At 53.0% G+C, this 25,137-nt stretch overlaps 3 protein-coding genes across 3 annotated transcripts; 1 reads left to right on the plus strand and 2 right to left on the minus strand.

Moving 5' to 3' along the window:
- The first annotated feature begins 441 nt into the window (after nucleotides 1-441).
- Nucleotides 442-1,726, plus strand: Il17c (interleukin 17C). The gene is made up of 3 exons (XM_036186891.1): nucleotides 442-468; nucleotides 695-1,014; nucleotides 1,465-1,726. The coding sequence occupies exons 1-3, from the start codon at nucleotides 442-444 to the stop codon at nucleotides 1,724-1,726; spliced, it is 609 nt and encodes a 202-aa protein (XP_036042784.1).
- Nucleotides 1,727-3,306: 1,580 nt separating this feature from the next.
- Nucleotides 3,307-12,280, minus strand: LOC118583452 (cytochrome b-245 light chain). The gene is made up of 6 exons (XM_036186785.1): nucleotides 12,134-12,280; nucleotides 6,558-6,627; nucleotides 6,076-6,150; nucleotides 5,810-5,893; nucleotides 5,210-5,291; nucleotides 3,307-3,626 (listed from the first exon to the last, which is right to left on the minus strand). The coding sequence occupies exons 1-6, from the start codon at nucleotides 12,189-12,191 to the stop codon at nucleotides 3,417-3,419; spliced, it is 579 nt and encodes a 192-aa protein (XP_036042678.1). The 5' UTR covers nucleotides 12,192-12,280; the 3' UTR covers nucleotides 3,307-3,416.
- A 643-nt stretch (nucleotides 12,281-12,923) lies between these two features.
- On the minus strand, nucleotides 12,924-23,182 carry Mvd (mevalonate diphosphate decarboxylase). The gene is made up of 10 exons (XM_036189229.1): nucleotides 23,025-23,182; nucleotides 18,913-18,983; nucleotides 18,366-18,480; nucleotides 17,960-18,106; nucleotides 16,877-17,076; nucleotides 16,470-16,544; nucleotides 15,931-16,149; nucleotides 15,436-15,551; nucleotides 14,179-14,287; nucleotides 12,924-13,533 (listed from the first exon to the last, which is right to left on the minus strand). The coding sequence occupies exons 1-10, from the start codon at nucleotides 23,095-23,097 to the stop codon at nucleotides 13,453-13,455; spliced, it is 1,206 nt and encodes a 401-aa protein (XP_036045122.1). The 5' UTR covers nucleotides 23,098-23,182; the 3' UTR covers nucleotides 12,924-13,452.
- Between the last annotated feature and the right edge of the window lie 1,955 nt (nucleotides 23,183-25,137).

A 25,137-nucleotide genomic window follows, 5' to 3' on the forward strand; every position in this document is an offset into this window, starting at 1 on the left:
AGGAAGCACAACCTCAATGTCCATGCACAGGTCCAGAGACTGAACCCCAACTGCAGAGTCGGTGAGCCCAGATAGCAAGACTGACAAAAAAAAAAATCAAAGCAGCAAGCTGCTGAGAGCAGCTTGGTGAAACCCCTAGTTTCTCCTTCCAGAGTGTCCCACCAGTCAGGGGCTTTTCAAGGGCATTCCACTGGGAAGGTCCCTTTGGGTAGAGAGGTTGCCTCAAAGGGACTTCTAAGTATCTGTGACGGGGGTGGGTGTGGCAGGTTCTCAGGACCTACCTGGACGACAACTCTGATGCAAAGGGACAGACCCAGAGGAGGAAGCAGTGTCGGATTTTCCCCAGGTGTGGTCCCAGGTATAAAGAAGCACACCACCAGTCTCCGCCAGGTGCAGCACTGGGACCATCGCCAGGTGTGAGGCTGCTCCATACCTGCTGCCATGGCCACTGTCATTGCCACTGTGATGGTGAGCCTGGCACCTTTCCCAGCCTCTTAATGACAGCCTATCGCAGAAGGGTGGATGTTGGGGGCTTCTGTCTGAGCCTGGGTGCACTGGGATGCCTTCGGCTAAGCCTCTTTCCCACCTACAGAAGGAAGTCTAAACTCCATCTTTTCAGTGACAGCTGACAAGCTTTGGAGGAAATGGGGTGTTCTCTGGGCTACCTCTAACCATACACCTGCCTGTTCCCCAGCATCTCCTGCTTCTAGCCTGGTTGCCTACTGGGATCACCCACCAAGATCTCCCATTCCGGGGGAAACCCCGAAGCCATGGGACCCTGAGGTGCTACTCTGCTGAGGAACTGTCTCATGGCCAGGCTCCCCCACACCTGCTAACTCGAAGTGCCAGATGGGAGCAGGCCCTCCCCGTGGCCCTGGTGTCCACTTTGGAGGCCACGGGCCATAGGAGACAGTATGAAAGACCTCTAGCTGGGACACAGTGCCCTGTGCTGCGACCAGAGGATGTACTGGAAGCTGACACCCACCAGCGCTCTATCTCACCATGGAGATATCGGTGAGGTTGATGGGGTCCCCACTGGTGGGGTGGTAGGGTGACTGTATTACTACTCTGGAGCCTTAGGTCCTTGTCTGTTCAGTGGGCATGCCTACCCCACCCTCTAAAAACACATTCTCCTGAAAAGCTGTAGCTTGGGCCTAGTGAGACTAGGGCCCCCATTAAAGCCCCTGCTTCTGGGTTCTCAGAGGCCATGGGTTAAATGTAGGCAATGTCGTTTATTGAGCACCAGCTGAATGCCAGCCATCTTGGCGCCTGCACCTTTCCGTCTGTAGTGTTCGAATCCAGAACTCTCAGATTGTCCATTCCAGAGCTAGTGATGCAGCCACAAGAGGATGGAGCTCCAAGTGGGGCAGGGAGGGATGCTGTGCCCACCACGCTGCTTGTGAAAGCTCAGATTAGTTCTAGATAGGGCCAGAGTGAGTATTCTCACTGCTCCTGTCCCCACAGCATTGACACAGACAAGAACCGCTACCCACAGAAGTTGGCGGTGGCAGAATGCTTGTGTCGTGGCTGCATCAACGCCAAGACAGGCCGTGAGACAGCCGCCCTGAACTCTGTGCAGCTGCTGCAGAGCCTGCTGGTACTGCGGCGACAGCCCTGCTCCCAAGACGGTACAGCGGACCCTACACCAGGATCCTTCACCTTCCACACTGAGTTCATCCGAGTGCCTGTTGGTTGTACCTGTGTTCTCCCCAGGTCTGCACAGTGACGACTTCTGCCATGGCCCCACCGTGGTGCACCAGGCTCCTAACAGGCCGGATAGTCCAGGCATCCCCTCAGAGGATGCCTTCTATTTATATGTATTTATTGCTTATTTATTGACTCAAAAGTGCAGCCGAGGCTATACCCAGCCCTTACCCAGTGATCCCTGACCAGTGCCCGGATGCAGCGGCTGGTTTCAGGACTGGGGAGGTCAGGCATCCCCATGTCTAGAAGAATCACTTCCAGTGGCTCTCCAGCATTAGTTTACCCTGTTACCAAAGGGGAGAGCTGGGCATGGTATAAAGCACATCTGGAGTCCCAGCCCTCCGTAGAGGCTGGAAGGTTGCCTCAAGTTCTCAGACAGCCTGGTCTACATAGTGAGTTTCAGAAAAGCCAAGGCTGCATAATGAAACTGTCTCAAAAGAGAGGGTGGGGTGGGCCTCTCCTTGAACCTCTAGCCACAGTGACAGGCAGGGAGATGGAGAGCTGGCTCTGTGTCGCCCCAGAGCCCTGGTTCTGCTTGATGCAGCCCTTCCAGCTGTTTTTAAACAATTATTTATTTTAGTTGTTATTAAATGGACATAGTTCAGTGCTTCCTTTTAATATTCCTACAAGTCCACTTTTCTTCCCTCCTGGTCCTGTCTACCCAGTGGGTGCTCAGAGGCTACTGAAGCCCCAAATTCCTTACCTAAGGAGTGCATGTTGAGAAGGTGCTGCCGGGGTGAAGAGGGGCTTCAACACAACATGCAGCCATTAGCCTGGGTCTCTACCTTTGTACAGGAGGCAGCTGCTGCCCTAAGCAAGCGATAGGATTTTCCTCAAGGTCACATTGTGCTCTCCACTCTTTTTTTTTTTTTTAAGATTTATTTATGGGTTGGGGATTTAGCTCAGAGCGCTTGTCTAGCAAGTGCAAGGCCCTGGGTTTGATCCTCAGCACCACCCCCCCAAAAAAAAGAAGATTTCTTTATTATGTATATATGTTCTGTTTGCACATATCCCTGTAGGCCAGAAGAGGGCACCAGATCTCATTACAGATAGTTGTGAGCCACCATGTGGTTGCTGGGAATTGAACTCAGGACCTTTGGAAGAACAAGCAGTGCTTTTAACCTCTGAGCCATCCCTCCAGCCCAGTGCTCTCCACTCTTTATTATTACTTTGACCATTTGGGGACAGCATCTCGGCCGGAAGTCAATCCCCAGGAACACTCCTCTGCATCACGACAGGCAGGCAGGCATTGCTACAACAGGCCTTTCCAGCATGACCCTGCCAGGCCTCTCCGTAATAGAGACCCAGGGCTGTGAGGCCAAACTGGAGACCTAGACTCCAGCCTAGAGCCAAGAGCCACTAGGATGGCAGCGTGTACTCTGGACCCCTTGGATACCTTTGGTGAAGGGGACTGGGAGCCAGTGGCTTCCACTATGGGAAGACCTGGACTAGACTCAGGGTCCCACTTGTAAGCATGAGCCCACCCAGGGTCCACTTGGCAGTTGTCAGGCCTTCAGGTTGCTAGACAGGACCAAGTGCATGTCAGAGCTAGTGCCGACCACAGCCCCTCCCCAACCTCACAGGAAGAACCATGTGTCCACATGAGCTAGTCACTGTGTTTATTACAGTGGGCATCACCCCCACCCCCCACCCACACCCCTGCCAGCAACTCCAGGAAACCTGAAGCAGGAGCTGCAGACAGCCCTTGCAGGTCACACAACCTCATCTGTCACTGGAATTGGGTTGACCTGGGGGCCTCCAGCCGTGGCTGCCTCCTCCCCCTCTACACTTGGCTTCTTGCGGACTTCCGCTGGTGGCCGGGGTGGGGGGTTGGTGGGTGGCTGCTTGATGGTGCCTCCAACCTGTGGCCGCTCCTTGGGTTTGGGCTCAATGGGGGTCCACTGCTCACCCCGGATGGCTGCCTGAGGGGCAGAGAGGGACTATGTTATGTTTCAAGCTGCTGACTGTCACGAGGGACTCCAAACGGACATGGGTCTCAGTCCCTAAGCAGGATGGGAATGGCTTACATTATTAATTGACTGGCCCAAGGCTACACAGTCAGGATCTGGGACTGCCTGACACCAAACCCAAGCTATGTGGCTGTGCCAGGAGGGCCCTGCAGAGGAGGGAGTATGGAGCCCCTGGACTTCTATAACACTCCCAGAAACAATTCCAGGTACAAATTCCATGATCCACACAGCTCCCAGGTCCCCTCCAAGGGATACCCACCCACACTAAGGCCTCCCCAAGGGTGTCCAGCATTCTGTAGGAAGTATGTAGGGCTGGGTGTTAAAGAATGCAAGCAGAGTACTTGCTGGGAACAGTGCTGCCATCCCCCACCCCCACCCCACATGCACTTCCACAGCAGCTGGCTCATTGTATCTGGGAATGTGCATTTAAATTTAGTATCCCAGCTGGGCGGTGGTGGCGCAGGACTTTAATCCTAGTATTCCGGAAACAGAGGCAGGCAGATCTCTCTAAGTTTGAAGCCAGCCTGGTCTACAGAGCAAGTTCCAGGACAGACAGGCCTACACAGAGAAAGCCTGTCTCAAAAAACAAAACAAAACAAAAACCATAAATAATAAATAAATTTAGAATCCCACAATGTCTGAGAGATAGAAACTGCAGACACCTGTGACTACACCTTCAAACACCTGTGGGTACACCTTCAAACACCTGTGACTACACCTTCAAACACCTGTGACTACACCTTCAAACACCTGTGGCTACACCTTCAAACACCTGTGACTACACCTTCAAACACCTGTGACTACACCTTCAAACACCTGTGGCTACACCTTCAAACACCTGTGGCTACACCTTCAAACACCTGTGGCTACACCTTCAAACACCTGTGGCTACACCTTCGAACACCTGTGGCTACACCTTCGAACACCTGTGGCTACACCTTCTAACCAATAAGCTAGAATATTCTATACACAAGATCTATCTATAGGATCTCAGAAAATGAAAAAGACTTTTAAGGAACGCATGCTAAGCTAGGTGAAGTAGCACATGCCTGTCATCCAGCATTAGGAAGTGGGGGTTACAAGGAGCAAGAGTTGAAGGCCTCTTCAACTACATAGCAAGTTTGAGGCCAGCCTCGGCTGCATGAAACCCTCTCTTTCTCTAAAAATAGATAGGTAGGTAGATGATAGATAGATAGATAGACAGACAGACAGACAGACAAGACAGGTAGATGCTTTTGTCATGAGCCCCTGGGAAGTGCACCTGACACAGCCCCAAACACAGGCCGACTTGACTGACCAATGGGCCCACACTGAGGTGGGGAGGTAGGACCTGGGCCAGCCACACTGCCTGTCTGACTTTATCCACCTGCTCCACAGAGTACAATACAGCTTCAACAGGGAAGGAAGTACCCAGTATACAGCAGATGTGCGTTAACCAAAGCTGATGTGAGCAAGTAAGCTGGCGTGAGGGCCGAGAGCACCAAGGACATAGGAACCGGGGGTAGAGGAGCTTACTGTAGAGGGCAGCCACTTACCAGCAGGTAGATCGCACTGGCAATGACCAAGCAGACGGTCCCCAGGATAGTGGCCAGCAGGAAGCCTGCAGGCACTGACAACCTTGAGGGGTAACAGGAGGAGCCAGCAGACAACAGTCAGAGACGATCTGGAGCTCTTGGCCACAAGGTCTCGGAGGGAGACTTCATCCCCAGGGCCCCAGAATGAGCAGAGGCCAGCTCTGCCCAGGTCCAGCCTAGGTTTGGTATAAACTGTCCTCTGCGGTGACGTGTCCTTTGATTCCAGCCCCAGATACTGTGCTGGGGAAAAGGGGTGTGGCCACATGGGTGTGTCCCAGGCCCAGCTTAGCAAAGACCAAGAGAAACAGCAGGTGTAAGAGACCACGGAGAACCACCCAGCACCACACTGTAGCTCAGCTGCTAGGTTTGGTATGCACCACACAACAGATGACAGACGCAGGTTTGGGACCTTCCGCCTCTCTAACAGCCAGGCTTTTCTAGAGTCTAGACAAACATCAATAAAGAAGGGGCTTGGCTGAGCCCTAACCTCCTGTCCAGGCTACAGACCCATGGGGTGTCTCCTAGTCTCCTGTTACCCAGGGCATTGGCAGGGGGACTCACAGGAAGTGGAGGACAGCCCGGATGTAGTAATTTCTCGTGAGGGGCCCAAACAGCTTCACCACAGTAGTCAAGTACTTCTGTCCACTAGAGGGAAGACAGGTCATGGGGTCAGCATCAGTCACACTCAGGACTCCCTGTCACTCCCTATCCACCCTTCCAGGGAAGACCCTTTTCTTCCTGGTCACAATGGCCCAGCAGCTGGGCAGGCCTTGGGCTGGAAGCTCCCGACAAGCCAGCCCCAGGCCACTCAGGTGGGAATGACTCACCATCGCTCCATGGTGGAGCCCTTTTTCCTCTTTCCACGGGGGTACTCCAGCAGACAGATAAGTACACCTGCGGCGCTGTGGAGTGGTTAAGGAAAGCCAGGCTTGGCCTAAGCTAGTGTGGACTTCTGCTGAGAGGTAAACGGAGGCACAGCCACTGGTCCATACCCGCTCTCCCATAGCCTGCTCTCCCACCGCATCTGTCCTCAGGTTCTGGCCAGTGGGTCCATTGTCCAGCAAGGGAAGAGGCAGTGGACTCCAATCCAAGCCTTGGCATCGTGGGCCTTAGCTCCACGTTTGCCTGAAACCCACTCTGTGGCCTTTGGCAAGTGGCTCTCCAGCCCTGGGCCTTGGCTTCTAACACTGGTCCTGCTTCCTGAGGCTGTGGCCATACAGGATAGGTGTAGCACTCTACAAACTGTGTGGTGGCTAGGTCTGGAAGCAGCTGTCTCACCACACCTTCCTGGTCCCCCGTAGAAGGATACATAGAGTAGGCACCAAAGTACCACTGTGTGAAGCGCCCAGCAGTGGCCACGATGCCCCCTGTGATGAGGACTAAGGATGGAGGGAGGTGGTCAGGAGGTGGCCCCTGCTGCAGGTGTGAACCCACTTGAGCTTACCCCTCCTTGGCTAGGACCACTTCCAATTCTCTGCTCACTGGGGCGGGGCACCGCCCCAGAAGGAAATGCTTATATTGCTGGAGTGCATGGGGCAGAGAGGACACCCGGTGACGTGGCCAGGACGAGCTGCACTTGTTGGTGGGGGTGTCCTGCCTCAGCTCCATGGTGGCTGTCTAGTGCTTACATCCTTGTTTGCCTGACAGCTACTGTGCTTTCTTTCCAGCTGTGGTGCCTCTTCTTAGTCCTTTTGTAAGTAGCACATACCTGGGTTCCATCCCCAGGAAACAAAAACCAAAAACTTGCACAGGGTTGGGCCACAGTCACATGGCCCTACCGTCATCTCAGCCAGTCAACCCACTCAAGACCTCATTAGAGCAGAATATGCAAGTGTGACGCTTAGTTCCCCCATGGAACCACATGACTTACAACCTCCCTCGTTTCAGAAAGTTCTTGCGTCTGTGTCTTTAGCTCAGATGAAGCTGAAGGATGGGCTCCGTAAATAATTAACAGATCACTCTTCTTTCGTTGTTGTTTTTGAGAAAGCCTGGACACATTGGCTGGTCTGGAACTCCTGAGCACCCCCCACCACCTCCATGTTGTTTGGATTGCAGCAGGGATCACCACACCCCACTGCTTACCTTTCTTTTTTTTCCTTTCTTTCTTTTCTTTCTTTTTTTTTTTTTTTCTTTTTTTTCTTTTTTTATATGGGACAGGGTTTCTCTGTGTAACAGCCCTGGCTATCCTGGAACTCACTCTGTAGATCAGACTGGTCTCCAACTCACAATGATCCACCTGCCTCTGCCTCCTGAGCACTGGAATTAAAGGTGTGCGCCACCACCACTTGGTATAATTTTCAGTTTCTTTTCTTATCTTTTTTCTTTTTAATTGACTGTTTTTCTGGTCCCTGGGTCAACCACAATTCATTGATTCATTTTTCTGTACCTGGGATAGTTAGAGGCTTCTAGTCTATAGCTACAATGGATAAGGTGATGTGGCTATGTTTTTATTTTTTTAACCAATAGTAAGAGTGAATTTGAGATATCTTATGAAGCTGGCATGATGATGAAGGCACCTGCCACCAAGTCTGATTCATCCTGATGACAGGACCCACAGAGTAGCGGAGAACTGACTCTAAATTGTCCTCTGACCTCCATGTGCTTACTATCTTAGCATGCTGGTGCCCAGCTATAATCTGAGTACTAGGGAGGTAGAGGCAAGAGGATCAGAGTTCAAGGCCAACCCAGTGAATTTGAGAACAGCCTGGGCTACATGTGATCCTGTTTCAAACAAACGAACAAGCTAGGGAAGTGACTGGGTTAGTGGAGTGTTTGCCCAGCATGCATGAAGCTCTTAGTTCAATCCCTAGCAATGCTTAAACTGGAAATGGGGAGCTTGCATTAATCCCAGCACTAGAGAGGTGGAGGTAGGAAGACCATGAGTTCAAGGCCAGCCTCACTTACATAGTATGTTTCAGGATTGACTGGGATACGTGAGACCCTGGGATCCTGGCACTTGGGAGGTGGATGCAGGAGGGCAAGGAATTCAAAGTCATCTTTTGCTACGTAGTGAGTTTGAGACGAGCCTGAAACCCTGAAACATGAAACCCTGTCTCAAAACAAACAAATAAAACACAGGAACCTGTTGTAGATTAAGATGAGAGATACACCAAACGAGAAAATTCTTAAGATCTTGATTACGTGAAGGCTGGAGAGATGTCCAGTGTCAAAGAACACTGGTTGCTCTCCAAAGTATCATTTTCAGGTAGGTGTGGCCACACCTGTTATCCCAACACTCTTGAGGCTCATAGGATCATAGATTTCAGGTCAAGACTCTATTTCAAAAAAATAAGCAAAAAAAAAAAAAAAAAAAAAAAAAATCCCTTTTCCTTTCTATTCTAGAAGTTTGCAGTAAGCTTTACTCCGACTTCTAAAACAGTATTTTTAGCAAGCATTTTTTCAAAGAAGTGATTTGTAGTTCCTATTTTTCAAACTGAGATGCACGTGGCCGAGTTATTCTCTTTCTTGTCCTAATATTTGAAAATAAATTCTCCCAAATATATAAGGGTACTCACTGCACCATCCTTCCTAGCCGCCTTCCCTGGACTCAGCTTCCCTCTTGCTGAAGCACACCCACCTTTGCACTGAGGGTGTGTTAGCTGGAACCCGGCAGGACAGTGCAAGTGAGGAGGGTTTGCCCTTTTCTCAGCACCTAAGACATCTGTCTTCTGGCCTCAGTGGCATCTTTGCTGCACTGTCTTCTGGCATCTACGGTTGATCTGAAAACTCTAAAGCTGGTATTAACCCATGATTTTTTCCCCTTGTCTAATGTCATTTCAGTGTGTTCAAGAAGGGATTTGTTTCCATTAGTTCTGAAAACCAATTCTGACTCTCTTCAGCCCAAAATCATTTCTGGGAAATGTTTGCCCCGCCTCCAGACCTCCCCTCCCCCACACTACGGACGCGCTCATGTCCACTCTTCCTGTACAATGTATGACACAACTTCTATGTAGAAATCCCCATGTCTGTGGGGATCCCCCCAACTTCCTTCTATTTTCTTCTTCGGGGCTGTGCATCCTCACTGTATCTACTACCACCAAGACTTGACCTGTGTGCATCCGTAGACACCACACGTGAATTCACTTTCTCAAATTCAGTTGGTCACTGATCTCCTTTGGCATCCAAGGCACACTTTTTTTGCTTTCCAGTGGGACCAGCACCCCTGCCCTCTGGGTGCCCTGCCCTCTGGGTGCTGACTCCTCACAAGGTTCACTTCCTCAAACAGTGAGCTAATGTGAGCTCATGTCAGTAGGGCATGCATTCCACAGCAGCCAGTGTGCCCAGCTGAGGGCTTCTCCCTCAAATCAGAATTCTCTAGCTTCTTCATCTGTGGATGAAGGCAGCCTCACTCCAGCAGTCTGCACAGGCCCAGATCTCAGGTTTTGACTGTTCATGATCCTTTCCACCTGACTCCTGGCTGCAACAGTTCATGGCAGGTGCAGGAATATACGTCGCATGTGAGTCTTGCTCGGGTGGTGACTCCTTCCTTCTCCAGCACAGAGACCCTGGAGCAGCCTCAGCAAAAGTGGCCATATTGTCCTGGGCATCCCCAGACTTCAGACCCCTCTCCCAACCTTCAAATAGCACTGCTTTATTCTTTTGCTTGGCTTGTAGCTCAGCTACATATTAACCGTCCTGTTTTGCTGGTCAGTGTTAAGGGTGTGCTCTGCAGGAGGGGTCTTTTGGTCACACATTCACTGAGCCTGCTATCCACTAGTCCTCAGGGTGTCCTGTCTATTCTGAGCTCCTGCTCTGCTGCCACCATTAGTGGGAGGGGACACCCTTTATCCACCAGGGACACCCAAGGACTCATTCTTAAGTCCAACCAAGAACAACTACTGTGTTCAGGGACTCTGAAATAACACAAAGACCAGAGCCTATGGCTTGCTTAAGATGCTTTAACAGAGGGTCCTCATCCCAGGGAATCAGGCTACCTGAGGTTGGATGTCTCCGAGCAGGTAACATCTGAGTTGAGAGGGGAGGAGAGGAGAAGGGGAAGAAGCGGGGGAAGGGGAGGAAGGGGAGGAAGGGGAAGGGAGGCGTCAGCCAGCTCTGGGGGCTGTGGCAGCAGCAGTTTTTGCAAAGGCCCTGTTGCACATTCAGGAAACTCAGAAGCAGAAAAAAGCTGTATGGCAAAGAGGCAGGAGAGTGCCCAGGAGGCAAGCAGGGGCTCTGGCAGTCAGAAATAGGTCCTGAGATGGAGCCAGGTGATAGTGTGGCCAGAAGAGATGGCAGTTTCTGTGATTTCAAAACCAACCAAACCAACAACAAAAAACAGCTGGGCAGTGGTGGCACACACCTTTGATCCCAGCACTTGGGAGGCCAGCCTGGCCTACAGAGTGAGTTCCAGGACAGCCAGAGCTGTTACACAGAGAAATCCTGTTTCCAATAAACAAAAACAAACAAACAAAACTGGGGGAGAGGTGGCTCGGTGGTTAAGAGGCTCACTGCTCTTGTAGAGGACCAGGGTTTGGTTCTCAGCACCCCATCAGCAGCGCAGAACCACCTGTAGGTCCAGCTCCAGGAGATCCAGTGCCCTCTTCTAGCCTTTGTCTGTAAGCCCCGGTACTTGTTCACATGCCCACACCCAGACACACATGCATACGCACAATGTGACAACAAAATGTTAAAAAATTATGTTCCTGTTGGTTGCACCTAGACTGTCCAGAACCTTCCCAGGGTGGTCGTACTTTCCAGAAACAAGGAAAGTCAGAGGAAGTCCTACTTGATGGAGAAAGTGGCCACAGCCGGTGACTTCTCTAGATCTTCCCTCTGTCTCTAAATGACACAGGACAGTTGTGTCAGCCTGGGCACTGTGGACAATTCACAGAGACCTTACACAGCACACGTAGACAGTGTAGACAGACAGGCTGGCACTCACAGGCGAGGCTAGCACTTACAGGAGAGCCCGGGTCTTCCCACCCCAGCTATGTCTACTTCCTGGAGGGAACTTTTGAAGTGCAGGTGATTTCCACGGTACACAGTCCACCACTGGCAGGCAGGTGGGAAGTGGAGAGAAGAGGCGTCTAAACTGGCCCACCATTCTCAAAGGGCTCAGCTTCAAAGCCTCCCACCTCAGAATGGAGCTTCCAGTGTGGAGGTGATGGAGACTTCTCCATCACCCCCCACCTATGCATTATTCCCAGGTGAGTGGAGGTGGGTCTGGACTCCCACCCGTGCCCTTGCAGGTCTTTCCTGGCTAGCTTTGGCTTTGAGGCATGTCTACAGTTTCTTCTAGTCTCGGGCCTGATGCTCCTGGTCTGTTCTACTAGGTTCCTTCCCTGGTGTAGTGAAGCCCAGGGGTCTCACTAACCCTTGGCAGACCTCCCAGGCTGCCCTGATTGTTCGAGCCACGGCCAGCGTCATTCAACCAAAGCCAAGTGTCCAGCACCTTAGACCTGAGCTAAGATCACTGAATGGTGTCTGGACTCTTGTGAAATAGTTTCTGCGCACATTCCACTTGTGGGATGGAGCCAGCTGCTCCTCCAGGATCAGATCAGCTCCTATCCCAAGCCCCTCTAAGAGAAGACGGAGCCCTAGCGACCTGCAAAGCCAGAGCCCCGACTCCAGGCCAAGGGGGCTATGCACAGAAGAGGGTGTTCGGGCGGGTTTTCCTAACAGGGCGGGAAACCACCAGGCGAATGCCTCTTCCCCAGCTGCGAGTAACTTCCTCCTCTGAGGTCCTAGCGCAGACAGAGCGGGGTGCAGGGCGGGGTCGCAGAGCAGGAGGCTGAGCAAGGCCAGCAGCGGCCACCGCCCGCCCCGAGCCCCGGGTTCCCCGGCAGCCCGAGCTGGGAGTTCCGCAGCGCCAGCCCGAGCTCCGCTTCTTCCGCTGCGCCCCAGGGGTCCTGACCCGCCTCTCCGCCCGCAGCCCGCCTCACTCACTCAGGCCAGATGCCAGCGCCTGCTCGTTGGCCCACATGGCCCACTCGATCTGCCCCATGGCGAGGACCCTGAACACGCAGCCGCCCGGTCCAACTCTGCAGCCCACTCTGTAAGTCTTCACGGATCGGCCCGCCCCAGCTCAGGCTCCGCCCCTTCGGGTTGTGCCCCAGAGGCCTCCTCTGTGCCTTCCTTCCCTTTGAGCCTTGGTGGGTGGGACAGCCTCCCCTCGGGCATCCCTCCAGCTGGAAATGTGCCCGGGCTGCTTAGGACTTGCCTGTGACTTGAGATGGTTTATGCCCCACTCGACCCCAGGACCACTGGAGTAAGTTTCACCCCCTCCCACCCCAGCTCCTGCGCTTATCAAAGACAAATCCGAAAGGATGAAGTTACTTCCGACCCACAGTGAGCTGGGGCAGGTGTGGCCTGGATCACATGACTAAGTGGAGGGAGGTGGGAGACATGATATGCAAGGCTGGGAAAACCCAGAAAGCAGGGGACAGCTGAACACTATTGCTCTGTTGTCTCTGGCCCAGACCAGCTCAGCTGTAGCGCCATGTATGTTGGGGAATGGCATAGGGTGTCAAGGAGGCAGGAGACTGTCACAGGAGGACACAGTGGCTGGGGCTGGCTTGTGGGCAGTGGCAAGCAATCCTAGCAGAACCTACTTCAGGCCCCGCCTCTCCACTACATAAACAAGATGGAACTCAATGGCAGGTAGGGACCTGAGCAGTCACTGATCGTGGACCCTAGAACGCTGGTTTACAAAGAGAAAGCGGAGCCAAGGCAGGCAGGCAGGCAGGCAGCAGCACACTTTATTCCCGGGGCTGTCAGGTCCATTACCTGCACCTTCATGAGGCACCCACACCCACAACGGACCCAACCCTGTCGGCTTAACAGCCTCTGCCCTCAAGAGGAGGGGGCACTAGTCTTTATAAAGAAATATTCCATCCGTGGTGTGGCCTGAGTTGAGGAGCCTGAGTCTCAGCAGAGGCTAGCCATCATCCTCCAAGGCCTTGTTACCGAGACCCTAGGAGCCTCTTCAACGGGAGGCCCCTTCCCTAATGAGCTCCTGTCTGAAATACAGAAAGGTCCACGGAGTGTTTCAGCAAGCCCTTCAGAAACCAGCAGGGAATATGAGGCACTTGAAAGGGGACCCCCAACCCCCGGCTGCCTAGACAGTTGCTCATCACCACTCATGGTTCCCCAGTACAGCATGATTACTAAGCAACCCCACAGGCATGGCCAGCCAGCACACCAGCTCCCTAGTCCCAGTGAGCAACCCTTTCTCCAATGGCACGAGGGATCGGACATGGAAGAGGTCAGGGGTCCTGTTGTGGTAGGCCATCTGGGCCTAGCAGATGAGCATGTGAGTTGTCTAGGACTTGAGGCCCTGGTCCAACCTGGGGGAGAAAAATCAGTGTCTAGTCATGAGTAACAGCAGAAGCCCTACCCACTGCTCCAGGCACTTAACAAACCAGAGACTCTAAACTAGGATTAGATTGGGGAGGGGAGTGTCCCTTCCTGGTAAAGCTACATCAGCTTGTCCAAGCTAAGCCAGCTGAGCTGCTAGGTGGCCCTTACCCTGGCTGGGCCAGATCCTGGAGATCTCTGTGGCCCTCAGCACATGGTTGGTATAGAAAACAGGGATTTAGAGTGAGCATCTTTGAGCAAGATCAGGAGATACAGGGATGCTGGCCTGCTTGTGGTAGGGAACACCCTGAGGGCAGAGTCTTGGGGACCCCGACACCTACCTATGCTGGTGATAAAAGTGACCACTTTTTATCTTCCTGGTTTCTCCTGGTCACGAGTTACGAGCCTTCTCATCCCAAATGCCCCCACTTTCCTCCTATACTTCAACTTGTCCCCAAATGACCACCGAGAGGAAATGAGTGTCTGATGACGCTGAGCCTAACAAACAGCACGTGGCTACTTCTGTACCATGGCTGATGTTGGCTTCTACTTCCTGTCTGAGATACAGTGGAGGGAGGGAGCCTGGACCCCTCAGCAGATACGGAGGTGCCTGCCATGTGTTGATTGGGCCTCACCTGAGTGGCAATGATGTACTGGATAGCACCAGGGCTGGGCTCCATAGCCAGCGCCGCCTTCAACTCATCAGAGAGAAGAACAGGCGTCACCGGCAGCCCCTTTAGGAACCTAGGAAAGAAAGCAGAAGTGTGGTCAGGATGCCGTGTGTGGAAGGCCCAGATGGCCTGCTCTTCAGACACGGCAGGCTCCCTGTGGATGGTAAGGGTGGAAGGAGAGCAGGGTCTGCTAGGAGGGAGGTTTCTTTTAGGGATGAGAGCATTATGAATTAGAGATTTTGCTAAGTGGTACAGAGCAGTCAGACCAGTCCCGGGAGACAGACCTGAGCCATGAAGAGACCAGGGACCACATGTACAGGCTCAACCCTGACCGGTAAAGAAGAAACTGGGGCTCTGCTCGAATCCTATGCTTCAGAGTATCCGATATTTCACACACCCATCAGAATGCCTGATGCCTTTCCTGATCAAACTCAGCTCTGGGCTGGAGAGGAGGCTCAGTGGTTGAGAACACTAGTTGCTCTTGCAGATGGCAGGGCTTAGGGTCCCAGCACCCACATGGCAGCTCACAACCATCTCTAACTCCAGTTCCAGTAGACTGACGCCCTCTTCTGGCCTCCAAGGATACTGCACACACATGGTGTACTGACATTCACACAGGCAAAATACTCAGCCTAAAATGGGTTTTTTAAATTTATTTTTATTTTATGTGCATTGTTGTTTTGCCTGCACATATGTTTGTATATAGACAGTTGTGGGTTGCCATGTGGGTGCTGGAAATTGAACCTGGATCCTGTGGAAAAACAGTCTGTGCTCTTAACCACTGAGCTATCTCTCTAGCCCCTAAAATGTTTTTAAACAAACAAACAAACAAAACCCAAGTTGACCTTTGCTGAGGGAGGGCCCCTGACCTTCCAGAGGTATTATTTCTCGCCTTTAAAAAAAAAAAATGAACTTTTTGATATAGGGTCTCATGCTATAGCCCCGGCTGGCTTTGAATTCACTTCCTAGCACTGGTATTCCAGATGAGGGCCACCTCACCTAGCTGAAATGTCACTTCTTAGGAGGGGGATATGGTATTTGTTGATACATCTGCAGCCTGTGTGGCTATCAGGAAAGACTGTCAGTGCTGCCGTGTGCCATGGCTGTGTCCCTGCAGACGGACAGTTGGCGCCTGAGATCACCTGGCTTAGTAGAACCACCATTTGGTCCTAGCAGAATGCTCTGGGCCTCTCCAGGCAGGGAAGAGGAACACACACTCACTTGTCTCCATTTGTTGCGGGGGGAAAGCTGTGCCTCACAGCTGCCGCAAACTCAGCCACAGTGTCATCCAGGGTGAAGATCACAGCATTGGGGCCTGCATCAAATGTGTACGCCACCTGGAACCCCAAGTGTACCCCAGCTGTTCACTCAGCACCCTGAACTCCGTCCCTCTACCTGCTGGGGGAACCGTGGGTCTCCCAGAGTTGAATGGGGCCCATGCAACCCAACCAGGGTATGGTATCAATTAAACACACCTGTGTGGGTCATACAGCTAGTGTGTATCAGACAAGACACAAAACACAGAACAAACCAGAACTGTGGGGTGGAGCTTGTCTGTGCCATGTCTGCCATGGTCTTGAGGCCCATCCTGGAGGCCACTCACAGCCCCACCTACTTCCATAACCTTTGCCTGCCCATGTATACCACATCCCCACTATCGTCCAGGCTCCTTGCAGCTGGACCCTCTGCTTGACTGCATTCTCCCATGCCTGTCACCTTTGTCTGCCCGTGGTGTGTGTTAAAGCGGTGCACTAGCTGGATGATGCGCCTGGAGGTGTCGTTGAGGTAGGAGATGGGCGGGAAGGTGTCCAGGCAGGTGGCATGAAACTGGTTGCTGTCCTTCATGGTCAGCTGGGCAAAAGTCTGGAAATCCCGCTCTCGGATGCAGCGGGTCATCTCCTTCATGCGCTCAGGCACAACGGACTCAGCCCGGAACTGCAAAGTGAGTGAGTGAGCGAGCGAGCGAGCGGGTACAACACTCTCTGCTAGTAGGTCTGGGCAAAGACTCCAGAGCCTCCCCCCACCAGAGGAGCCCTAGCTTGAGTAGTACACTTCACTCTCCCCAATGGAGACTTACCTTGAGCAGGGTTCTGGTTTCCACACACACACACACACACCCACACACACACACACACACACACCCGCCCCGAGCAGGCCCGACCTTGAGCAGGGGTCTGGTCTCCACCCCCCCCCCCCCAGCAGGCCCGACCTTGAGCAGGGGTCTGGTCTCCACCCCCCCCCCCAGCAGGCCCTACCTTAAGCAGGGTACTGGTCTCCACACTGGTCTGCATGCCCACAGTGCTGCCCATCTGCTTCTTCTCGGCACTCACCTGAATGGGAGATGGCACTGGGCCTGGGCTACAGGGGACCCATAGCACAGCCCTATCACTTGGCCCTGCCCTCTGCCAAACCAACCTCAGGCTCCTGGTCAGGGAGGGGTGATGTGGGTCTGGGTCTAGCCACATCATGGGAAGGGGCACAGCCCTGCCATGTGGGAGTCACTCCTGATCCTACCACCTACCACCAACAGCCTTGGTCTATTGTCTAGCCCCCTGCTGGCCTAGGATCCTGGTAAATCTCAGATAAATATGGTCCTTGCATTCTTAGACCAGCCCCGGCTAAACGGCCATTCTCTCCACTGGCTTCATGTCCATCCACTTACCACAAGGATAAGGACTCGGAGTTGGGGCCAGTGCCACTCTGGGGCTATCTGCCGGGCGATGCTGTCCTTTCCATCCGCCTGTTCTCCCATCTGCCACTCCACGAAGCCCCCATAAAGACTGCGGCAGGCGCTGCCTGAGCCCCGCCGGGCCACTTCAGACAGGTCCCCCTCAACCCCATAGACCCGGGCCAAGGTATAGGCTGAAGGCATAGGAAAGGGACACGGAGGCAGGGTAAGGGTTAATGTGCCACACAGTCCAGCTCGTCTAGATGCTCCCCACTGCACAGGAAATGAGACTCTGAGGAGACAGAGCAGGGGCTCTGGCATCACCCAGCTCCACATCGCTTCACTCAGCATTAAGTTTGGAAACGCAGCCAGTCTCATCAACCACCTCAGGGCCGGGGCTGGGCAGTTTCTTGGAGGAGCTGCACCCAAGTGCAACACTGAGGAAGGAGTGGCATTCAGAAGGCCACCAGGAGCAGGGGCCAGGTGAAAGTAGTGTCTCCAGGAAGACAATGGTGGCTCTGGGGAAAGACAGTCCAGCAGGCAGTGAGGCCAGCGAGCTGCTCATTAGCAATCTCCAGAAGGTGACCCCATGTCCACTTCAGGATGACGCGGGAGCCAGCTGGACCAGGAAGCTATCACCCCTGGAGCTAAGGGATAAGGGTGGCCTGAGCTCACCATCATGAGGACTGCCTGTGCCAGGGATGGGGGTGTCATGAACAGGGACCCCAATGAAGAAAGCAGGGATAATACTGATGGGAAAGGAGTGTTCCCAACAGCCAGAGTGCAGCTGTGCCTGAAGCTGGACCAAGACCCCTGAACTGTTCGTTGTCCCCTGCCCCCACCTCCAGGTACTTTCTACCTTCGGGTGGCTTCAGTCACCTGTGTCACTTGGGAGTTGGAGGGCCCTCACCCGAGAGCAGAGAGGGTCTGTGGTCAATGCATCCTGGGAAAGGGCAAACTTAGGGCCTGCTTACAGCAAGCTCCAACAATGGGAGCCGTGGGTGCTGACCAGTCAGAGAACCACCCCTACTACTACAAAGCGGAACCCTGGGTCTCCCAGTCCCTCTGAGTACCCACCTAGGCAGGCATAGCCCGCTGCTGAGGATGCCAGGCCTGCAGCGGTAGGGAAGTTGTTCTCTGAGGCCACATGCACCTTATAGCTGAGGCTGAGGGGAAGTGCATCCCCGTCTCCTGTGCTCCTCCGCTTCCGAGCCAGGCGGCGAACTGCAGGCAGGGACAGGCCATGGTGAGTGGTCCTGCCACCTGACGGACCCACTGATCTACCCCTGCCACCTCATCTGCCTGGGGCTGGGAGTGGGGAGAGTATGGCTGAAATCTGTGAGGCAGTAACTCCCAGACTTCCCACACGGACTTCCTCCTGGGGTGCTCCAGTCCCAGCCCCTCTCTGTCTGCTACTAGAAGCTTCCTATGGGCACTCAGCATCCTCAAGGGCACAGCAGGAATGGCCGCCATCCCAACTCACTCTCCCTCAGGCAGGCCTGGAGCCGTGGCTGCCCCACGTCCTCCTCGTGACCGTTCAGCCAGATGCGGTCCTCTGTGAAGTCCTTGCTGATGGCAGCAGTTGTGATGGTTTTTAACTGGGAAGGAAGACCAGGGGCCAGTGCTGAGGGCCAACACCCGCAAAGCATCCCTTTCTGCCCAGGAGGCCTTTCCTATCTCTAGCTAATATGGCTGTCCACCTGGGCAGGAAGGTCAGGGGGCCACCAAGGTCAGACCTGGCTAGGTAGCAGGGAAGTCGGCAAGCCCCTCAGGCTGGCCACACTGGCCTGGCCTTCACCATGTGGGGTCTGTCTCACCCACAGCAGAACCAAGGGCACCTGATCCCTCTTGAGTAAAGGAACCTGGTATAAAACTGGCCCTGTGGCATTGGGAATTTGTGTGAGGATGAGGAGACAATGGGGGGCTGGGCAGTCCAAAAGGAATGAGAAGCACGCAGGCCAGTTATGGTTCCCCTAGAAGCCACCCTATTCTAGCCGTGAGAGCTCAGTGTCTATGCGGTGCACAGTCACCTGGTCCTGATGCAGTGTAACACTCAGTGAGGAGTTGATGGGCAGGATCAGTGCTTCATCTCGCTTGCCCCCTGCAACAACAACACAAGCAAGTGAGTTCCCGGCACCCCAATGGCACTCCACACAGCTGCCCCCATCCTTCTGTAGCAGCCCCCACCCCCACCTTGCTCTCATTGCACTGGCTGTCCCCTAACCCCCAACTCCCCACCTCAGGAACACCTCCTAGGTTGGCCGCAGACTCAGAGCTCAGGTCCCTGAGCACAGCTGGAGGCCAGCCCACATCCTTCCTCCCTCTTTCTTTGACTCCACAGACACAGGTGTGGGCATCTGCAAGGTATCACGTGCTTATGTGGCTAGTAGACTACTCTTCCACCTGCTTGTCACCCAGAGGAGCCCATGTCTCAGATGGCACCAATCAGAATGGTCCCTCTCTGACCAGTACGCCAAGCCCCACTGATTACAGCAAGCACAGTCAACTCTCCAGAAAGCCAGAGGAAATACTACCCGACAACATTCACAGAACTTAGCTGGTAGTATCACGTCTTGGTTGAGCATCCACATATGCTCGGTTAATTTAGAACGTTTCAACAGAAGCTAATAAAAAACCATCCTTCACCATCTTGCCATCCTTCACCATCTACAGACATCTGCACACAGGCAGCTCTCCTGGAGTCATGTGGCTGCTTTGAGGAAGGCGGAGCAGATGTCCTATCCCCTAAGACTGAAGCCCAGATGTCCTGCACAAGCCAGCAGGAGGTCCCTGAGGGAGGAAGGAAGACCCAGGGCCCTCGGCTCCAGGCACGGCTAGGGTGCATGGCTTTGGGTGAGCCACCTGGGTTTCTTTTTGCCCACGGGTCTCAGGCCAGCAACCCTAGCATAGCATCAAGGAGACTGGCAGAGGGCAGCTGAGTGAGACAAACTTTTTGCCACAGCTTGCTCCAGCCACACCCTCTTCCCAAGGCCCTGGGAGCCTGGCTAGCTAGGAGCGCCATCTTTTCTGCCCTGAAGGTGTGGCGGGTTGCCCTTTCAGCTCAGCTGGCAGCCTGGACTTCATCTACAGGGCTGCTTGAACAGGTGCTTCTTCTGGCCTTGCTGGGGGTTTCCAGAGGAGGCCTGATGACTCCCACAGGAACCCTATGGAGCCCCAGCAGAAACAAGCACCATACAATGCAGGTAGAACCCCTCTGTCTGCCAGAGAGAAATGAAACCACCTGCTAAAGGTTTTAATAGGACTTGAGTCTCAGAACACAACAGAAAACCATTAGCTTTCAACCCAAACCATTTGCCATACCAAAAGGGAGGTTCTCAAACTGAGAAAATAACGGAAGACACTAACTCTGAAGTGTCAGAGGTGCCATGCTGACTGCTGCCAAAGGTTTTAAAGCAGCCGCCATGAAAATGCTTCAAGCAGCAGCCAGAAGTGAGTAAGAAGACATCTGCAGAGAAGACAAAGGAGGAAATGGAAACCTGAACGGCTGTGAACTGCAACAAAAGCGCAGGGTGAACTTAAAATGAACAGATGGAGGGAACACCCAGCCAGCAGGACCGTGATTGACATCCAAACACCAGGCAACCGCAAAGCATCCCACACAGCAACATGCAGAAGAAAAATAGCATGCATTTGAAAAGAATGCTGTATTTATTCTTTGAAAATTGCATACATGTATCCAATGTATTTTAATTATTTTCACCCTCCATCCCCCCTCCAACTCCTCCCAAGGGTCCCCTTGTTTGTTTTGTTTTTGTTTTTGAGGTTCTGGGTCTTTTTTTTTTTTTTTCTTTCTGTTATCAGCTTGATACAGTACAAATTCTTATCCTAAGAGTGAAATGTTTCACTGAAGCTTGTCCAGTGATTGAGTAAAACCAAAACTTATTATAAGCCACAATCATCCTAGGGTCCCCCCACTGCTATGTGGCCTCCTTGGTTCTGTGGGTTGCAGTCTGATTGTTCTTTGCTTTATATCTAGTATCCACTTACGAGTGAGTACATACCATGTTTGTCCTTCTGGGTTTGGGTTACCTCACTCAGGATGATATTTTCTAGTTCCATCCATTTGAGGCTCTGGGTCTTGAACCTAGGGTCTCTCACACATGCTAGGCAAGTGCTACAGACCCAACCCAAGATCATGTGATCTTTTGTTTTGTTTTTCATGACAGGGTTTCTCTGTGTAGCCCTGGCTGTCCTAGAACTCACAGAGATCCGCCCGCCTCTGCCTCCTGATTGCTGGGATTAAAGGCGTGCTCTACCACCCAGCCAACATCATGTGATGTTATCAACAGAAAAGATATTTGACAAAATCACAGCCATTTGTGTTTTAGGGAAGAATTATCAGGAAAAAAAAATTGGGAAAGATGAGGGTCCTTTTTTGTTTTTAAGACAGAGTCTAGTTATGTGGCCCAGGCTGGCCTAGACACTATAAAGATACTTTCATGGACCAAGGCAAGAATGTCCACTGCCAACAGCCCAATCCTCTTACCTGACACAATGTCGTTCACCAACTGTGATTAGGCAAGAAAGGAAACACAAGACACCAGGTCCGAAGGCAGAAACTAAAGAAGGCTACTCCTAGTGGAAGAAGGCTTGTTTGTCTACATAGAAAAATCTCAAAGACCTGCAAAAAAAGTTCTCAGAAGGAAAGAGTCTGCTAAGCAACACTGCAGAACACAAGATCAACACACGCCTTTAATCCCAGCACTTGGGAGGCAGAGGCAGGCTGATCTCTGTGAGCTCCAGGCCACAGAGCCATACAGAGAAACCCTGTCTCAAAAAACAAAACAACAAAGACCAAAACCAAAGGCATGGGGGTGGGATAGAACCGGCTCAAGGAAAGGATAGTCCATACCAGTGGCCATCAGGAAACGGAGGCTAAAACCACACTGAACTGTTGGCCTACCTGTCAGATAGACTAAAGTTAAAAATAGGCACTCCACTGAAATGGGCACTAGAACATGGAAATCAAGATGGCCTGTGTACCACCGGTGGGAATGCATGATGGTATGTTACCCCGAGGAACCCACAGTTCCTTAGCAGAATAAACAATTACCACTCATTCTTCCAGAGGCTCTCCAGGGCCTTCTCCCTCCCAAGGATGAAAGTTCACACAAACACCTGTCCATAAACGTGGGTAGGTAGCAGCTTCACTGGTAGCAGAGCCCCTTGGGGTTGCCAATGCTGTGGACTAGGGCCTAGCAACAGTGGGCAGTGAACCCTCGCTGCATCCACCCAGACAAGCTTCCAGAAAAGTATGCTGAGTGAAATGCGCCACACTCAAGACTCTACAGGCTGTGTGGATCCACTGACAAGACCAGCTCAAAAGGACCACCATGGAAGGAAGAAGAGCAGGTGTGAGGTTAGAGTGAGCGGCGCTGCTCCCTGAAGTCCCTCCTTAGTTTACAGGGGTCACCAGGGAAGGGGGAAGAGCAAGAAGCCGCTCCTCACAGCAGCAAGTGCAGCGGCACCTCCGTCAATAGCAAAGCTTCAGGAGTGACAGTAGAGGCCAGACCAGGAGTACCTAGCATGGGAGGCTGAGGCTGGCCACCGAGAGCCCCGCCCCTCCTTAGTAGCGAAAAGCCTTCATTTCACCATCCCAGACCTGCAGTGGTGTAACCCTCTCCAGCCCTGAGTCCCCTATCACCGCCGTGATGATAATACTCCTCATCTCCAGCGTCGGTGGATCCCGGGTGTGGTGACGCCCCCTTCAGCCCTGAGCCTCCCCCGTCCCAGCCGTCTCTGGCCCAACTTCTATAGATCTGGGCTATGGGCCTTTCCCCTCCAGCCCTGGGACCCTGAATCCTGGCAGCAGGGACCCTCATCTACAGCCCTTTACCCATCGATCCTGGCCGCTGTGGCCCCGTCTCCGACCCCCCAACCCTGGTTGCAGTAACCCCCGTCTCCAGCACTGTGCCCATGGATCCCGGCGGTGGTGACCTCTTCAGCCCTGTGCCCCGACCACCCCCACTCCCCATCCCAGCCTGGATGATCCCGTTCTCCATCCCAGCTACTCTGGAACCCGGCCCTCCAGCCCAAGGGCTCCTGGTTCTAGTAGCAATAACTCCAGCCTCCAGCCCTACGCCCCGATCCCAGCCGAGGTAACCCTGACTCCAGCACTTACAGTACTTGATAACCGCGATGTTGACCGGTGCGGTGCAGGTGACGACTAGGTCCTGAGGCTTCTCCGAGGCCATGGCCGAGAGGCTAGAGTCAAACCTGCAGAGCCCAGCACCGGTCTCCGACCGGTGTCCACAATCTCACGCGCTGCCATACGATTGGTCCATGGACCGGGCTGCTCCTGTGCCGTCCAATAGGCTGTGGGCCGAGCCCATGGTCCACTTTTTAGCCAATGGACAGAATCGAATGATGTGCGGCCGACACTGAGCCCGCCCCCAGTGCCTCTAAGCCCGTGGCCGCCAGCGAGGGGTGGAGTCTGCTCAGGGAGTGGAAGCTGCGCTTGCGCCTTGTGAATGGGTGGGATTTGCGCAACCGCGGGAGGCCTCCTTCGGGCAGCTGCGCCTCCGGATCTTCCGTGTGACAGTCGGGACCGTGGAGCCATCTGCTGCTGGAACAGTGGAGCTCGAGAAGGACGTCCATCCAGCCTCTCCGCTGCACACACAACGCACTAGACCGCGCTTCGGGAGGGATCCCCTGATCCGCAGCCCAGGGTGGTGCCAGAGCCCGGCATCCTGGAGTCTTCTGTATCCACAATCTGGCTTCTCTTGTTCGCACAATCTTGAGTCTCCTGCTCCCACTGTTTGGGGTCCTACAGCTTGTCCGGGACCATGCAGCTTGCCTGAGGTGTCGGGCTGCAGGTGGATATGCTGCATCCGAGACGGGCATTTTCAAATGCTGTCCTCTTTCCCAGGCTCTACACAAGCAAGAATTTTGTCACTTTTCCTAGTTGAAATGGATTAACACATTTCTATGTGTTGTTGTTGTTGTTTTATTTTTCGATAAAGGGTTTCCCTGTGTAGCCCTGGCTGTCCTAGAACACACTCTGTAGGCCAGGCTGGCCTCGAACCCATAGAGATCTGCCTGCCTCTGCCTCCTGAGTGCTGGGTTTAAAGGCGTGCACCACCACCACCTGGCTTTTATGCCATTTTTATTATGCCAAAATATGCATAGCAAAAATCTTGCCGTTTGACCTTTATGTTTTTAAGTTACAGTTTAGTATCATTTTTAAGTGCCATTTAGTATCTTCAGTTAGTATAGCCATCACCAGTTTTCAGAACTTTCCATTTATTCTCCAACAGAAACAGATGCAACTTCCCAGTTCCCCCACCTCTTAAAATCCCTGGATTTTGAATGGCTCAGACTTCAGAAGATTCGAGAGTACATGATATGAAATACCCCGGCCGCCAGTTCTGTTTCCAGGAGTGTAGAAGGTACCAAATCTTCAACAGCCTTTGGCTGACCTTTCATAAACAATGAAAGGGAACTGCTCTTCCTCCATCTTGCTTTTTCCACTTGTGTGTTTCTTGAACAATTTTTAGCTCCACACCAAAAAACTTCCTTGTTTGTCTAGACTGTCTGAAATTTATCCAAACTGTCCCCCCTGTCCCTCCAAGCCATGCACAGTGCCGCCCTTGCATTTTGTGCGAGTGTACTTCTGTAGCAAGATTCCTAGAAGTGGAAGGCTCAGCCAGGCAGCTATGTGCCTGGGGCAATGGTGATAGCTGTTGGCGTGCTGCCGTCTTGGAAGCTGAATTGATTGTTCGGCTCTCTCCACAAGAGTGTGAGAGTGTGAACAGGCCTTCAGCAACACGGTAGACAGCCTGACACATCGGAGTGACATTTAACCAGTGGGATAGCACTGTTATTTCCTTGCTGTACGTCGGACGGCTTATTTTCACCTTCTCTTGCAATCCTGCTTCACAAAAATGGCCCCTAAGACTTCTCCAGAGGTGCTGTCTGGTTGCTCCAGAGGAACAACAGTCTCGGTGCCTTCATTGAACTACCTGGCAACAAGGATGGAGAAGGCACCCGTGCACCTTAGTAATCTGCACCTGCCCATCTTGCGATGAGAAAGTGAAGGGCTTCTACAGAGCCTCCGTGTTAGACACTGAGCTGGATTCCTGGGTACCTCACTTGTTCTACTGTTTATAATCATACTATTACACAGTATAAAGCCAGTGAACACAGCCAGGCCACACAGTAGAAAGAACTGGCCAGGTGATGGTGGCACATGCTTTAAATCCCAGCACTTGGGAGGCAGAGGCAGGCAGATCTGA

This window comes from Onychomys torridus, chromosome 5 (assembly GCF_903995425.1).
Source record: "Onychomys torridus chromosome 5, mOncTor1.1, whole genome shotgun sequence".
Lineage (NCBI taxonomy): Eukaryota > Metazoa > Chordata > Mammalia > Rodentia > Cricetidae > Onychomys > Onychomys torridus.

Coding starts and splice junctions, on each gene's coding strand:
- Il17c (XM_036186891.1), top strand. CDS start 442: ATGGCCACTGTCATTGCCACTGTGATG. Junction 469..694: donor CTGTCATTGCCACTGTGATG/GTGAGCCTGGCA, acceptor CCTGTTCCCCAG/CATCTCCTGCTTCTAGCCTG. Junction 1,015..1,464: donor ATCTCACCATGGAGATATCG/GTGAGGTTGATG, acceptor CTGTCCCCACAG/CATTGACACAGACAAGAACC.
- LOC118583452 (XM_036186785.1), bottom strand. CDS start 12,191: ATGGGGCAGATCGAGTGGGCCATGTGGGCCAACGAGCAGGCGCTGGCA. Junction 5,894..6,075: donor GGCTCCACCATGGAGCGATG/GTGAGTCATTCC, acceptor TCTTCCCTCTAG/TGGACAGAAGTACTTGACTA. Junction 5,292..5,809: donor CGGGCTGTCCTCCACTTCCT/GTGAGTCCCCCT, acceptor TTACCCCTCAAG/GTTGTCAGTGCCTGCAGGCT.
- Mvd (XM_036189229.1), bottom strand. CDS start 23,097: ATGGCCTCGGAGAAGCCTCAGGACCTAGTCGTCACCTGCACCGCACCG. Junction 14,288..15,435: donor CCCGCAACAAATGGAGACAA/GTGAGTGTGTGT, acceptor TTTCTTTCCTAG/GTTCCTAAAGGGGCTGCCGG. Junction 13,534..14,178: donor AGTACATCATTGCCACTCAG/GTGAGGCCCAAT, acceptor TTTCTCCCCCAG/GTTGGACCAGGGCCTCAAGT.